Consider the following 17,215-nt stretch of genomic DNA (forward strand, 5'->3'; position numbering starts at 1 on the left):
ATGTGCATTTTAGGTTATGAGTGCACTTACAGCTCGGTGATCCGCATACATAGACAAGCCAATGAGAGGATGGCCAGAGGTCACATGATCTACGGAAGCACCTATCAGACGCTGCTACTGGTTTTATTGAGCGTGCTCCAGCTGGCACATACACAGAGTAAGTAACCCAAACATCAGAGGTACATAAAAAGCAGATAGTACTGATAGATACCAAAAAAATGTGTGTTTGTTTCAAATTATATTCTGAAACCCTAGTAGTGTAGAGTATAAAATGCAACTCTGTTGTCATGTCACCCAATTCAAAATAATCAAACAGCATGAGTTCTGATGTGTTTTTCCACCCCAATCGGCCAATGTCCAATAGTGGGATTAAAGGCACAATATGTAAGGTTTTCACCACTTCACAATAACAAAGGCGTAACTTAATGACATTAAAGATGGTTTCAGCAGTAACAACATAAACAAGTGGCGGTCGTGGTCAACACGTAACTTCCGGTAAACTCCGCTAAGAATAAATTACGTACCTTAAACGTAGTTTATTTATATAACAAGCAAACAAAACAACACGTAAATTACCTAAGAAACCGAAATATTTGTTTTTTTCGACGAGGTATTTGTTCAAGAGTTCAGTTTAGCAACTAGTCAGACTATAAAAAAAACTGAAACCGGAAGTAAAGTTCAGACCAGACACGTATCGCGTCACCGCACGTGCGTCCGATGAAACCGTCTATAAAGCAGAGTGGAATTCACCATCCTAAGGCCAAAGGTATACTAGGGCTGTCCGCGCACGCACCCCATCTGCATGACGTTATTTTCATCATCAGAAGGGTCCGTGACTTCATCACTCCTGACTACTCCCCCTCTGGCCCAAACTTCTATCAATATTACTGGGCCCGAGGTCGAAGTACTGCAAACTAAGTGCTCTTCTGCCATACAGTATAGTTTTCACTTTTTATCCGCTTAAAAAAATCGCCACGTTTTATTTTATGCCACCATACTTACTTGTGTAACTACTCATGTAACAGTCTTTAAATGGGGAAAACATGGAAGTGTTTGGTGGCTTCTAAATTCATCCCTGTTTGGATCCTAAGGAATTAATGGGGCTAGGCTAAATGCTAACACATTCACAACTCGCTGAACAAAGATTAAGTGCACGCAAAGATAGGTATGTATTAAGGTAAGTTGAGTTAAGAACATAGTAAAATATTGAAAAATGGTGGTGTTTTCCTTTAAAAATATTATTATTATTATTATTATAAGGCGAGTCAGTAAAACAGTAAAAACTGTAGTTTTCAAGTATCTAAAACTTAAAAAAGTAAAAAAGATTTAACTTCTCATTTTATGACCACAAAGATAATCTGGCCAGCAGGAAACAGATATCACTGTTTTTTGGTAGTCAAGAATTTATTTTATGAATGCCTTAGAGATGTTTGCTTCTCTCTGTGAAATTTGAAATTGTGTTTTATAATAAGATTGAACGAATGGTCTGATTGTGTGCAAACGTCATCTTCGCCTGTGCGGACGTGCAGATTAAAACCTTTGGAATTAAACTATGTAAAAGTGAAGATAAAGAGATTTCATAATACATCATCTGGGGTCATGACACAGACATCCATAGACATTCAAATTGTTATTCTTAAGTATTCTGAGTCTAACCTTTGGATAGTCGCCCCTGCTATTAGTTTAGAGAGTTTGGTTATTGGGTTTCAATGGAGATTAATGCATGGGAGAGTGACATCATTCTTAGACCAAGTAGATTTGCAATCGCTGTGTTCTGCGTCATGCACAGTGCTTATCTGCACTTATCCTTATCTGCAAGGGTTAATTCAATCTGTCTTTTGTATTAACCCTAATGTACTTTTAATGCAGCGTACAAAAAGTCAAAGCCACAGTCAAATGGGTTTATATTTTATTTACAATGTCTAAGTCAGGTTGTTTGTTAGAAGGCATGTTATTCATTTAATATATGGTTTGTGTTTTTTATTTGACCATCACCAGACTATTAGTTTTAAAGTTTGACTTGACTTGACTGTGCAATGTTGTTGTCGCTGAAAAAGTTATCAGCCAGTTGACAACACATGACAAAAAAATCATTTTCTTTTCTTTCCAAAGCCAAATTTGTACTTGTATTTCACACATGTTTAAAAAACTTCATTATGCAAGTCAATTCAACCTACGTTTTAAGCACATTTTAAGCTACTCTTGATAAATGTACATAACTTTTACAGTGTATATTACCCATAAATGCATTTTTAAAAGTTCAATCAGGAGATTTAGGAAAGTTAAAGTGAGTTTTTTGGTCCTCAATGTCTCTTTCCACAGCTCCCCCTCGCTTCAGCCGGACCCCAACTGATCAGATTGGTGTGCAGGGAGGCGTGGCCTCCTTCGTATGTCAGGCCACGGGAGATCCACAGCCCAAAGTCACTTGGAGCCGAAAAGGCAAAAAAGTCACCAATCAAAGATTTGAGGTACAGACACCCAACATAGAGACAACAACAATGCAAGGTTGTAACACCCCTTAAGTGAGATTTTCCCAGTACACTTCGCACGCTTGCCATGGCTAAATCAATTTTGTGCATATGGTCTATAAACACACAAGCTATTCAAGGAGTTTCTAACACATCTCTGTCTGTAGGTGATAGACTTTGAGGATGGCTCAGGGTCCGTGTTACGAGTGCAGCCTCTGCGGACACCCCGCGATGAGGCCGTGTATGAATGTGTGGCATCTAATGAAGCAGGAGAGATCAGCGCCTCGACGCGTCTCACTGTTCTGCGCGGTGAGTACAGATCCAGCCGAGAGCTTCTTGATAACTTGGGTTTATTTTGTACATTTTATTATTTTTGCTTGATACTATTAGTGGGTATCATTTGTAGAGACACACTCATAAAATTTCTGGTCAAAACCAGTTAAATACCAGTGGAATAATTGACCTTATTCGAAAAAATGCACACCCGACGTTTTATGAAGATTCTGCTTCATGTCATGCCGCATTTCCACCTTGGTGTGCATTATTTTTGAATAATTCAATAGCCCATCGTCAATTATTTCTTATATAAATCACAAAAAATACTTTTTCCCGGGTTTCCTGGACTGGGTCACGCATAAAGAAAATACTGAGACAAGGTGTAATGTAATTTGATTGGTTTGGCTACTTTGTATAAAATGTGCACCAACTTTACACTGTAACTGCAATTTGTTGGTATTTATGTATTTCAGAGGACCAGCTTCCTTCTGGTTTCCCGGCTATAGATATGGGTCCTCAGCTGAAGGTAGTAGAGCGCTCTCGTACCGCTACCATGCTGTGCGCGGCCAGCGGTACACCTGACCCGGAGATCACCTGGTTTAAAGATTTCCTCCCCATAGATACACACATTCACGGGCGGATTAAACAGCTGCGCTCAGGTGTGTGCGCACTAAAGGATGTACAAACATTTGTGTGCTTTTATTCTCTTACAATTGTTTAAAGGTGCACTCTATCATTATTTAAAATTTTTTTATATGTTGGAAGAACATTTTTTGGACAATTTTTTTTATTGATGTAGCCTTACGTAATATTTAAAATACAGATATGTATGCGGAATGGGTTTGCTTTTTATCGGAGACCATAGTGTTGATCACATGTCCAGTTGTTTATTCTTCTAAATATTACTACTACTACTACTACTGTTACAAATATGTTTACTTACCAGGGGTGTAACGTACATAAAATTTACGATTTTTTTTTTAGGTCACGGTTCAGTTTAGTGTCGGTACAGTTAGGGGGAAGAAATTAAGAGTTTGGTTTCAAAACGCGATAAATACCTTTTTTTTTTTAAATGTTACCACCAAAATCAGTATTGTATCAGGTCAGTATTAAAAAGTACATTCTTAATTTTACGCAAAATCCGATATCCGCCATGTTATTCTGTCATCTCATTTTCTCCCTTTTTTTCCAAACCGCGACAAACGGCACTCTTCCTTCTCTGCAGAATGCAATAAATCCAAACCATGCCCCAGCGCGATTGTCACCCCTCCCTACTCCCCCAGATGCACACTCGCACACTGTACTTTTATCGATCCAAGTCCGGGCGCGCTTTCGTCATTAAGATGCGATTGTTTTGAAAAAAGCAGGAAGTAAAACGCTCTCTTAATACTGGAACCCACCATATGATAAGTCTGTGTTTTTCATTCAGAGTCGTTTGGTGCGCGATTACTGACAGCCCTCTCACATGTCATCATATTGCTTAGTTGATCTGTCATGTGTGCAGCTCAGACATTCACGTAACCCCGCTGCTCGCATCAAAAGGTTTTTACGGAGGCAGATGAAGGTGAGTGGTCGCGCAACTGACGTCTTCACCTTTTGAATCGCGCTCAGTCGCGGTTGCGCTCACACTACAGCCTTCCGCCGCCTGAGCCCAAGTGAGCGCGCTCCGGCCCACCTCTGCAACCCGGCCACGGCGCGATTAACCAATCCGCGCCCGGGCGTGGTACAGAGCGATCACACTAGTCAAACAAACCAGGCTTTGGGGGTTTGGTTTGCATGAGTGCGCCCTGATAAACCTGTGTTGGTTTTCTATGGCGGGAAGAAATGTAAACCATCAAAATCAAATAATTTACGCGAGAGGCACTCGGGAGACGGAAAAATGCCGACTGTTGCTTATTCTTACAGGACAGCATCAAGCTTCTGTCATGCTAACACATTGAACCCAGGGGATCTTATGAAAAACTTTCCATTATTTCATGCGAAGTCGACGCAAATCTAGCCAGACCAAAACATTTTACAACTGATCGCTGTCTAAAAATTTTAGCGACGGCATCCCAAGGATGACAGCAGCAATGACAGTGTTTTTAATGTGACAATGTTTTGATTAATGCCATTAATGTTTATTTTTTTAATGAGTGTATACCACTAGTCAACTACATGAATATAACATGGCAAAGATGAATGCACATTTATATATTGATATATATTGATAACAGCTTTATAGCGATTTGAAAAAATTAACTTTTCATGAATTTATTGCATTTTGCAGAAAAATTTATCCGTTTTTATAATACATCTTTGAAAATTAAATTATGGATTAGAATGTTATTTTAACCTAAAGATGCTATGTGAAAGTTTTAACAGAAAATAGTGTTTTTTTTATCTTGTCACTTTCTTGGTATAGAAAACACGTTTTTACCGAAATTAGTCAAAATGTATTTATTGCCTTTTGGAACCAAACTCTTTAAATGCAAAATACTTATTTTTATTATTACCGTTTATTATAAACATTGGTAAACATCAACTTTTGTAAACATCAACATTTTACATCTAATAAAAACACTTAACATATTTTAAATATATTTAAAAATAAAACACCTGCTTGGTTTAAATAAAATAAATAAAAACAAATAGAATAGAATAAAACATGAGGGAATAATGGAAATTGCCATGCCAACTCTCTACTGTAAACAAAACCTTGCAACACAGTTTCCTGATTGGTCCATTGATGAGCTGCGCTGCCTGTAAAAGTTAAAATTCTTTTAACTTAACACGGTGTCTTAAAACTCACTGCAAAAGACACGAGACTTGCATGGAACGCTCAAACACACCTGTGGTCTGCACGTAAAACAACCTATTGTTAAATAATTCATCGTTACACATGTGCACCAAACTGGGAAGTCATGTATTGAAGCGGTTAGGTCCAAATACGTGTACTGTTACACCCCTATAACTTACAAAATTAATCTGCTCAAACAGTGTAGTGTAACACAAAATAAAAATGTAAATGCCAAAATAAATGCCAAAACAACTGTATCAAATGATATATGTGATATATAAAAAACATACAGAGTGCACCTTTAAAAATTCTTGTAGCCTAGTATCCTGTCAAACACACAGAGTCTCAAACACACTGTTTTTGCTGTGCGACAAGCTTAAGCGTATAAATAAATGTGCTGTTTCTCTTTCTGTGTGTTTTAATCTACAGAGTCTTTTGGTAAGTTTGTTACTATGAGGCACAACACACACGCACACGTTGAAGCACCAAACACATGCAGTTATATGTAAAGCGCATGATATTATATATCCCCTAACAACACATACAGAACACAGTTTTAACACACAGCAGTCACACATGTAGTTCACCTTACCTGAGCGCTGCCCCTTTAGTTTGTGGTTTCAAGCCTCTCGATTACGTTTCTCGTCCCCTCCTTCACCGACTCACTCTTTTTTCACTTTTTCAAATCTCACTGACCTCGGCATTGGATTTCCTGCATCACTACCCCCACTCACTCTTTAAAATCTCTATCTGTCTCTTTATTGTTTTTTGACTCTCGTTCTCTCTCCTTTGCCTAGATAGGTTTGAATGTCCTAATGCTAAATGTTACAGTGGCTTTTCACCTAAATCCGCAGCAGTATTTGGCCTTCCTCTTTCTCTGGGCGCGAGTCTGCCTGTCTTAAGTCACTGTGACAACTGAATGTAATTTCCCCCTGTTGAAAACACCAGCTAATCTGGTCACCAGCATATGATGGATGCAGATTTTTCCAAAAGTGGTCTTGACTAGCTCAACCAGTTTGATGTGAAAGAGCATTATGGTTGATGTACTTCACCAACTTCACCAACAAGTTTTGCTCCTAGCATATCTACGCTGGTCTACCAGAACCAACCAACAGCACTGGTCTAAGCTGGTCTTTTCATGAGGGTTTTTGCATAGGGGAGTGGTTTTATGATCAGACGGATGATCCACTTTTTAAAATATGATTAAACCTTTAGAAACATACACTTTGCGCTTAAGACATGAAGAGTCTCCCATCTACCCCTTTTTTGACATCTTGCACTCTTTCTTTCTTGTTTCTAGTCTCTCTCTATCTCTCTCTGTCACTTTGTCTCTTTCTCATTCTCCCGCGCTGCACTAACTCTTCTCTTTAATCTCCCATCTGCTTTCATTCTCACACATCCAGGGGGTACGCCTATCAGAGGTAAGAGACTACAGCTACCCACCACATTTATCCTCACCTTATCTCTCTCTCTCTCTTTCTCTCTCTCTCTCTCTCTCTCTCTCTCTCTCTCTCTCTCTCTCTCTCTCTCTCTCTCTCTCTCTCTCTCTCTTTGTGTCTCTGTCTCTCTATCTTCTCTCTTTTCATTTATCTCTCTCCCTCATTGTTTGACTAACCGTGTCATTTACAGAGACTGTGTTTTATCATGCTCTGTTCGGGTTGTGTCATCATGATAAAACTGCCTCTTCATAACCCGGGTGTTATCTGAAAGATTTTTTCACAGTAAATTAAAAACAAGTAGATGTTCTATTACTAAAATAGAATTGATTTGAATGAGGATATACCAAAATCACCTTAGTAGCGCTCAGCAATAAGTGTTTTTCTGCCAACCACACTCAGAGCAGTATGAGACATGCGTATATTTAGTAGTAGTAATATATATTAGTGTTGCACCGATGTATCGGCCGCCAGTATGTATCATCCGATTTTTTATGAATTTGAACCCATCCGAATATCGGCAATAGCACGAGAAAGGCAGATACCGAAGGCAGTAAGTTCCATGTCTGTTGCATAATCCAGCATTTTAATATCAAATAAAAATTATCAAAATAATTAAACACTTACCAAAACAAAAAAAAATCTGCACAAATGATAGTTTGTCAGACGTGCGATGTTGGAAAAATAGTAAATCACGTAGTTAATCACGTGAGAGATTACTTATCCATGTGAGCCATGCGGTCAAAGTAAGGGTATTTTGGGAAAATATCTGTGGTCTGCAGTGGTGGCTGGTGCTATAAAAAATGGGGGGGGGGGGGGGGCGCATACAAACTTGAAATTAAACTTTTACTGTGATAATGCAGGTCTGTAAATAGCCGTTTATCAGGTGATAAATATCATTACGGCTTAGCTAAAATGCTGAAAATTTTACTGTTGAAGTCAACTAAATCATGAAATAAATTTACTATGAATGTGTAAATCTGAGTATAATGTGGGTTTATTATCAGTAATGAACTACTCATGGTAATAATTCACTCACACACTCACAAACACACCAGAGTTTGCGTTAGACATTTCGTTTTAAAATCCCGACAGTCCATTATCCGTCATTTCATGTTGACAAGAATTTTTTTCGTTCACCTGTTCATTTCTAATCATGAACTTACAAGATGAGCATTCAACCACTAAACGATTTTATTTGTATTAATTTGCATTATATATTTAACTTTTTGTAACATGTTGAAGTAGCTTTCTTCTCTGGCCAACTTTGGGGGGGCGGCGCCCCAGCGCCCCCAGTGACCAGCCACCACTGGTGGTCTGGTCTTTTTTCAATCTCTCGGAAAAAGACCAAAAATCCCCAAAATTTTATCTTAATTTGTGCCTCTCTTATAATGTTGGTCAGTTGAATGTTAACTAGATCCAATCCATGCTCAGTAAAAATAATTTGATGCAGAAATAAACTAGCTAATGTGCCAACTGTATAGTATTGTATACAAGTGTTTAAAATCGACATTAGCACCTGGTATCAGCCAATAGTTGCCTGTTTAATTTGGTATCACCCCCCAATAAAAAACATATCGGTGCATACCTTATATATATATATATATATATATATATATACACACGAATTTTATACTACTAAATTTGTTGTGCTGGGTCAAAAATCTGTATGAATAACATTGACTTTTTATTAAGATAATCATTTTTATTTTAAATATTAGCTAGAAAAACTGCCATAACTTTATACATGTACGTTTTGCTAGAAATAAAGACATACAATTAGGGATGCATCAATGTATCGGCATATAATCGGTATTGGCACATAAATGCATTTGTCCCTACTATCAGCCAATTGTTTAAAAACAGGTGATGATGAGGGCAGATTATAGACGGTTTCATCGGAAGCACGCATATTGTCGCAGTTAAGCGCCTGGATGATACTTTACTTACGGTCTCTGTTTGTTTAATAGTGTGACTAGTGGCTAAACTGAACTCTGGAACAAATACCTTGTCGTAAATAACAAATGTTTTGGTTTCCTAAAGACGATGGGAGACTATGTAAAGGGAGGTTTGGCAGCCAATCTGTTATCAACTTTGTATATATTACAGTATATAGTATATACATTTAACACAGTAACTTAGCTCAGTGTAGTTTTTGATACACTTTAGCTATGATTTGAACTAAGGTAATCTACTTGTTATTTATTTTGCTTGTTATCAGAAATAAACTACTCTAAAAGACTCTATTGTTATTGATTCTTTGTGAAAGTTTACTGGAAGTTAAATTTGTTTACGTTGTTACTGCTGAAACCGTCTATAACCTGGCAATCAAAAGAGATGGGAAAAAATGCATCAGAACTCATGCTGTATAATAATTTTGGATTTTTTTTGTACACACTACACGTCTATGATTTCACACATAATACTTTGAAACAAGGAGTAAAAAGCAAAAATGTCAGTATCTATTAATATCGGTATGTCATTCTAAGGAATCGAATATCGGTATCGACACAGAAATTTTGTATCGGAGCATCTTTACAAACAATGATTTCTTTTTAATTCACTTCTAATCCTTATCTGACTAGTTGTAGCTATTTCTCCCTGTAATAACAAATCATTTCAATTTCAAAAACAAATTTCCCGCATTTTTATTTATTTTATTTTAGTTTATTTTGCTGTCAGGCAGTAAGGTGGGATACTGTAACAACCTGTAGTTTTTTTGTGTTTGTGTCTATACCAAACAATTACATTTTTTTGTCACATGATTTTTTATGAAGATCATCATTTTTATTTTTAATATTAGCTAGAAAAACCGCCATACAACTTTATACATACAGTTCTGTGTGTATGTGCAACGTTCACTACAATGGGATGAGTTAAATACAGAGGTCACATTTCGAGTGTGGGCTCCCATGCTCAACAATCACGGCACTTTCTATCTGTCTTTATATTCTGTCTCTTTATATTCCTCACTTGGAATACTTTGTGCTGCAAGATGATGTTGATCAACTTGTCAGACGCTGTTCTTGATATTCTTGACGTTTGCTTGTACTGTGGCTCTGATATTAAAACACCTCTCAAAATGCTTGCTACAGATGCAAAAAACGCAATACAGTCTCCTGAAGATGTGTATAAATAGCACAAAGTGTAAAACTCGTGCAATACATACGCCAAATTCCTCTTTGGCGTGCATATGATACGCCAGTCCTTCCCATTCACTTAAACGGTGCATCTTTTTTGTCGTTTTATTTATTGGTTTCTTAATTTTTTTCTGTTTTTTAAACCATTTTCGGTTTAGGGTTAGATTTGAGATTTGCTTAATGAAGTTATCTAATATACAGGTTTCTCCATGTTTTTGTCCATATTTAACCCTTGGTAGCTTGGAGTTGGGGTTTGGGTTAGGTATATATATTTGTTTATATAACAAAAAGTTGTTCTAATCCTAAACCCAAGCGAAAATGGTAAAAGATAGCAAAAAAATTGAGAAACTTAATAAATAAAACGACAAAAAAAGATGCACCGTTTAAGTGAAGGGGAAGGACTGGCGTATCATATGCACGCCAAAGTGGAATTTGGCATATGTATTGCACGAGTTTTACACTATTTGCTATTTATACGCATCTTCAGGAGACTGGGCTGAAAAAACGCAGAAAATTTAACCGGATACAATTTTTTTTTATGATGAACAACAGTTTCGGAGGCAGTGTGTAAGCATAATTGACACAACATGAGGTCGTATTTATTTTTTAACATGCAAAAATTTCAGACCAGTATTTCGAACCCAATGTGCAAATATCTTACAAGTTAGATGAGAGGCTATTAATAGTAAAGAACTGTACATGGAGTAACTGATTGTATGTGCGAGAGAAAATATGATTTTTTACCTCCTTTTTTACCTGTGAAATAAAACAGAGATAAGAAACATAAATCAAAACTGAATAAGGAGATGAAAATAAAGTTAGGCTACATATAAGTAAATTGTGTTAATTTGTGTTTACAAATAAACAATATTGCAAAAAATTACTCTGGCAAACCCCAGCCTGTGATGATTTGGGCTCAGCCCCTGATGTTTTTAAAACCTAGAAACGTTTGGTTGTGTGTCTTTATTGTAAACTGGAAGTTCTTCCCAGAGAGCGAAGCATTTTTCATAACTGTTATGAATGTGGTGCACTCATGCTTCATGCTATATTTCCATGCAAGTTGGTTTGTTTGGTGTTTGAATGTTTAAGGGACAGCTAAAAAATGTTGTAGATTCAAACAATTTAACAGGACAGTGTGCACCATTACTCACCCTTCATGCTTATATTTTTCCAAGCTTCAGAAATTAAATGTTTCACTTGTGGACCACAAAAGAGATGTTGTGAGTTGTGACTGTGAAAGTAAATCATAAAAAATCATCAGAAAGTAAGTCATAAGGGTTGTTTCAGCCATATGCTGTCGATTACAACAAATATGAAAATAACTTTGGCTTCTTTCTTTATTTGTAAAATTATTTTATATAAGATTTACAAAGGGATTATACTGAGATAAATGCCCTGCATGTTTACATAGTATAGCAACAATATGTAATCATTAAACATATGAGTAGATAGACTTTTTTATTTCATTAGTGACTATAGCACGGTCACACTGGAGATCTGACTATCAAGTGTCAAAACTATAAACAGACAATTGTTTATATGTGACTCCACCCACAGAAATTCCATTGCTAATGCATAACCAGAAGTTGTGCATAAATGCGTGATTCATTTTTATAGTTCCCATTTTTGTATTAAGTCCAAATAGATTTGCGTGTTTTGACCAAAAATTACATTTGGTCAAAACAGCCCATAACATTACATAAACACAACTCAGATGAGCGGGGTGTTGACAGATCCTGTGAGTAGTGTGTGCACGTGTGTGTGTTGTAAATGTTTTTTGCCTTTATATGTGCGTATGTCTCCAGGTGCACTTCAGATTGATCACAGTGAAGAAACCGATCAGGGAAAATATGAGTGTGTCGCGACCAACAGTGAAGGAACGCGTTATTCAACACCAGCTAACCTTTACGTCAGAGGTACACCTTTGAGCATCTGTCAATGGATTGCTGTAGAATTAGAAATACCTAACTAACAGATTCCTATCTGTAGTCAAGTATTCTGTCTGATGTTTCTGATTTAGGATGTTTCACCTTAGATCATCTCCTTGTATCTTACACAATTTGTCATTGTTTATTTCTCTTTGTCGGCTCATCTCTCACTGCTGGAATCCTGTTGTACTCTGTAGAGTTGAGAGATGGTAAGTTCTCTTCCTCTAAACCAATGCTATATGTTTCATACTTTAATCTTAATCACAGACCCTCACATCTACATAATCCTTCCTCTCCACTAGTCTGACTCGCTCTACAGATCCTAATTCTGCATATGCCATGTGACACTAATCCTTCATATTTCACCTGATCCTGCTTTGCTGCGTTCATAACGTCATGCTAATATCAAGTGATAGTAATAGTGCTTTGATATACAATGACTTTTGTATAAATTTTGCATAAATTGTTTTTATTAATGTAAAGCTGCTTTGGAACAATTAAACAATTGTGAAAAGCATTATATAAATACAATTGAATATAATTATTGTATGGGTACAACAGATAAAACCAAACTCTACAATTAAAATAATTTTAACAAAAAAAATTTGAGCAGCCAGAAAATAATCAAATGAATAAATGTAAATAGATAACATATTTAAATATTTAGCAATTAAATGTAAATGTAAATAAATAAAATCATACTAATTAGTGGAGGAAATGTGTTTTATTGTAAGGAAAATAATATTACAATGCAAAATTTTAACATGAAATATAATATTTCTTTACTTTGATTTTTAAAAAATGTTTTATTAGTAAGTTTCTTAAGACTCGTATGGGGCCCCTAAGGGGACATGGAGCAAAAATTAAATAAAGTTTAGTTTCGCGTGCGCAAGTGAAACGGAACTTTAAAGAAAAATCTGCACATGAAGGTTTCACGTGAGCACATGAAGGTTTTACGTGAAACGTAACTTTTTTTTTTACTCCATTGTCACCTTAGGGGCTCAGTAGATTCGTTTATTAGTGATATCATTAAATTATTATAATTAATGGTTAAATGGTTAACATTCTTTACACTGTACGCTGTAAAAAAAATTAATTTAATCAACTTAAATTGCTGTAACTTAAAAAAATAAAGCTAAATTAACTGAAGTTATTTCAACTTTATTTTTATAATTTATAGCAACTCCTCACTAGAAATTAATTCATTCCCCGCCAGCCATTTTTTTGAAAAGTTGCCCGCCAGCATTTATTTGTGATTTTTACAAAAGTTTCACAAAATGTCTTCCAGGAAAATTTTCTTTTAAAATATATAAACATACAAATATATAAAATGAAAGAACAGACCCTCTGCTTTTAAACAAACAAACATTTCATCCTATCTATATTTTTTCTATGCTTATAAACTCTTAAATATGGGTATTTTTCTTTAAAAATAAAATTATTTAGCAAAAAGCTGAAATAATTGCATGTCTGTGAATAATTTTTTTTAGAGATCAGATTCAGAACGGTTATCAAAACATACACAGAGTTTAAAATCATTAAATAACGTTTTGGCTTTAGTGTTTTTCATAAATTGGGTAAGTGGATAAACGTGGTATTGCAGATTAACAACAAATTGATCAGGAACACGTTTTTTATGTAAATGTTTTCTCTTAATTGACGAGATAACTCGTCAATGGCAAGAAGAGTTAAAATAAATTGTATGTTCAAAGAAATTAAACTTAAAAATGTAAACACAACATTGAATTTTTACAGTGTCTTTACTGTAAATACTACTGTGATAGTATGCTGTAAAATTACACCACATTTTAGTACATTCAAATGTGCACATTTATTTATAGAGCACTTTGAACTGAACTGCAAGGTTTACTAAAGTGCTGAGCAACAAAGAAAGAAATAATAATAATTTTCATTATTTGTTAAAGGCGGGGTACATGATCTTTGAAAGCCAATGTTGACATTTGAAATCACCTAAACAATCACCCCCCAATAGAATGGACCTTCTTTTGATAGACCCACCCCACACATACGCAACCCAGGCAACGATGTCCGTTAGTAGATGCGCCTCTTATTGCTGATTGGCTACAAGTGTGTTTTAATACTCGACACAACTCTCTCTTCCAAGTGTTCCAAAGCGCCTTTAACCTTACTACTTCTATTTTTTGTGACCAGATTGTTAACATGCAGCGAGTAGCATCTACAGCACTTTATTATTAGAAGCAGTGCTCTCTGTTGCATTAATAACGTCTTTAGCATGAGTTAATAAACGCTTTTTCATTCCCGCAGTGCGTCGCATCCCACCTCGCTTCTCAGTACCGCCAATGGATTATGAGATCATGCCGGGAGGAAGCGTGAATATCTCCTGTCAGGCTGTGGGCGTTCCTATGCCATATGTCAAATGGATGCTGGGAGCTGAGGATTTGACACCAGAAGATGACATGCCTATTGGGAGGAATGTTTTAGAACTCACTGACGTACGTCAGTCTGCCAACTACACGTGTGTGGCCATGTCTACTCTCGGAGTTATAGAAACCATTGCCCAGATCACAGTGAAAGGTAGGCTGAGGTGATATTTCAGATCTTTAAAAGGTCTTACAGCCAAAAATATTTCATAAAGATGACAACGCTCTTACTGTGGACTCAGTGGGCGACGAATGTTTATTCAATGGATGTTGCCGATATCTTGGAAGAAGCATGGCTGATGACTGATATGTTTGGCTCTATTTCAAAGCCTACATACAGTAGGCAGCTGGCGATATACTTTTTTCTTGCCGATGTCATTATTTTTGCCGATATTAATCATTTTGTTGCACCTTTAGTAAGTATTAGTAGACTGTCTGCTTAATATCTGCGAAAACTTTGATGGAGTTTTATACATAGTGCTTTTCAATCAAGATGCTACACACAACGGAAAATTCATTCATTTTGCCTTCTTTCCATTCTTTCCTTTAGCCCTTCCCAATCCACCAGGAGCTCCTGTTATAATGGAGCGATCTGCCACCAGCATTACTCTGATGTGGGACAGTGGAAATCCACTTCCTGTTTCCTATTACATCATTCAGTATCGCCCCACCTCCTCCACCGACACTTTTAAGGAAATCGATGCCATAGCGACAACCCGCTACAGCGTGGGTGGACTCAGCCCTTACTCGCACTACCATTTCCGGGTGGTGGCGGTGAATTCGATTGGCCGCGGCCCTCCGAGTCAGACGGTGGAAGCTCGTACGGCCGAGCAGGCGCCGAGTTCCCCTCCGCGTCGTGTCAGAGGTCGCATGCTGAGCGGTTCCACGGCGATGGTGCAGTGGGAGGAGCCAGAAGAAGCCAATGGTCAGGTGGTTGGTTACAGGGTTTATTACACATCGGATCCATCGCTGCCCGTGAGCCAGTGGGAGAAGGAAATGGTCCGTGGAGCAAATTTTTTGAACATACGGGATTTGACGCCTAACAAAACCTATTATATCCGAGTGCTCGCGTTTACCGCAGTGGGGGATGGACCTCTCTCCAGCGACCTGCATATTATTGCCAAGACAGGAGGTGTGCGGCATGGCTTGTTGGGATCATTATTTAAATTTCGTTGTTTTTGCAACTTATTTTGTTTCTGTTTTGTTTCATCATTCTCAAAGTATCATTTTTCTGCCTCTCTGGCTTTTTAGTACCATCCCAGCCCACCGAACTGAAGGCAGAGGTGAAATCAGAAACCAGCGTGCTTCTGTCATGGATCCCTCCGGCACACAGTGGCACAGATGCCATTATGGGCTATGAGCTCATATACAGGCTTGGAGACCAGCCAGAGCAGGTACACACAGACACACATGAGTCTACGTTTTATATCGCCTGGTTATTGGGTCGGTGGTATAAACTTTTCCGTATCTCTCCTCCAGAAAATATCATTTGATCCCAGTTCTAGTTATCTGATGAAGAACTTGAAGCCGTTTTCAACCTACATATTCCAGCTAGCAGCTCGCAGTAAACACGGCCTGGGGGCATTCACCAGTGAAATCACCGTTCAGACTCCACAGACATGTATGTACTGTTCAGAACAATAGACTTTGATCAGTTCTGAGAAAATATTTTAACAACTAAGGGCGCACTCATACTATCCAAACCGGATTGTTTAATCGCGCAGCGGCCGGGTTGCAGAGGTGGGCCGGAGCGCGGTTCACTTGGGCTCAGGCGCGGAAGGCTGTGGTGTGAGCGCAATCACGCCTGAGTGCGATTCAAAAGGTGAAGACGTCAGTTGCGCGACCACTCACGTTCATCTGCCTCCGTAAAAACCTTTTGCTGCGAGCAGCGGGGTAACGTGAATGTCCGAGCTGCACACATGACAGATCAACTAAGCAATATGATGCTGGGGCATGGTTTGGTTTGGTTTGGATAATGTGAGTGCGCCCTAAGGGAATTGGTAATTATGTAAAAAATTTTGTTTACCAAAACAATATATATAATATATATATAATTGATATAAATGAGAAGCTCAGATGCAAAAACCGCTAAACTCAGAAATTAGATAATGATATTAAAGGGATAATTCACTCTAAAAGGAAATTTTGCCTTTTTTTTAGTAACTCTTTTATTTAGTAAATTTAGCCATCTGATATGTTGGTGACATTTTTTCTTGAGTAGAATAATAAAGATTATATTTTGCAGAAACCGCACTGTAATTAATATAATTAAAAGTAAAAGGTTTCCGCCTATTTGATAGTTGAAAAGGTCTACTGTATATATGCATTAAAAAAGTAAACCTTACGACTCCTGGTGACATATTGATGTCTTGTGAAGCCAGTTGATCGGTTTTTGCAAGAAATTTCAACTTCTGACACGAGCAACGGCAGTGACGTGACATTGACGGATCCACAATTCTGTTTGTCAGTGAATGACGTCACCCATTAAAAGTAAATGAGAAGCGTTAACGCATGTGAAAGTAACGTAAGATGGCCACGCTTCAGACAAGCCTTCCGTCGAGCGTTAATGCTCACCTAGTTTTGCATTTCTGCATTTAGATTGTGTTAATATGTTAAGTAAAAACAAGCAGGTTAGAATGTAAGGCTGGAAGGATCTAGAAAGATGGGGGTTAAACAGGTATGTTTAATGTTGAATGTGTTTAATTTTCCGTTCTCTATTTTACCACAATCCAATTATTTTTCCTAATCTTTATTTTACTTGTCTGTGAAAACACAAGTCTGTTTTT

The 17,215-nt window shown here is 37.3% G+C and overlaps 2 protein-coding genes across 3 annotated transcripts in view; one reads left to right on the plus strand and one right to left on the minus strand.

The window, feature by feature from the left end:
- LOC135760994 (uncharacterized) overlaps nucleotides 1–6,941 on the minus strand; it is an 80,992-nt gene extending 74,051 nt beyond the window's left edge. The window contains exon 1 of the mRNA XM_065275043.2: nucleotides 6,116–6,941. The gene's annotated coding sequence lies outside the window, so the exon portion shown is untranslated. The remainder of the gene's footprint in view (nucleotides 1–6,115) is intronic.
- Nucleotides 1–17,215, plus strand: part of ptprdb (protein tyrosine phosphatase receptor type Db) — a 94,249-nt gene that overhangs the window by 37,840 nt on the left and 39,194 nt on the right. The window contains exons 5-14 of one of the 2 annotated variants that reach the window (XM_073814408.1): nucleotides 14–157; nucleotides 2,323–2,468; nucleotides 2,636–2,777; nucleotides 3,218–3,403; nucleotides 6,927–6,944; nucleotides 11,905–12,015; nucleotides 14,314–14,583; nucleotides 14,980–15,561; nucleotides 15,681–15,823; nucleotides 15,909–16,050. In XM_073814408.1, coding sequence (XP_073670509.1) covers nucleotides 70–157; nucleotides 2,323–2,468; nucleotides 2,636–2,777; nucleotides 3,218–3,403; nucleotides 6,927–6,944; nucleotides 11,905–12,015; nucleotides 14,314–14,583; nucleotides 14,980–15,561; nucleotides 15,681–15,823; nucleotides 15,909–16,050 — 1,828 coding nt within the window. In that variant the 5' untranslated portion in view covers nucleotides 14–69. Of the gene's footprint in view, nucleotides 1–13; nucleotides 158–2,322; nucleotides 2,469–2,635; nucleotides 2,778–3,217; nucleotides 3,404–6,926; nucleotides 6,945–11,904; nucleotides 12,016–12,229; nucleotides 12,237–14,313; nucleotides 14,584–14,979; nucleotides 15,562–15,680; nucleotides 15,824–15,908; nucleotides 16,051–17,215 lie in introns of those variants that run through there. The other variant, XM_065254620.1, reaches the window with a different exon arrangement.

The sequence above is a fragment of the Paramisgurnus dabryanus genome, chromosome 4 (genome assembly GCF_030506205.2).
Source record: "Paramisgurnus dabryanus chromosome 4, PD_genome_1.1, whole genome shotgun sequence".
Classification (NCBI taxonomy): Eukaryota; Metazoa; Chordata; class Actinopteri; order Cypriniformes; family Cobitidae; genus Paramisgurnus; species Paramisgurnus dabryanus.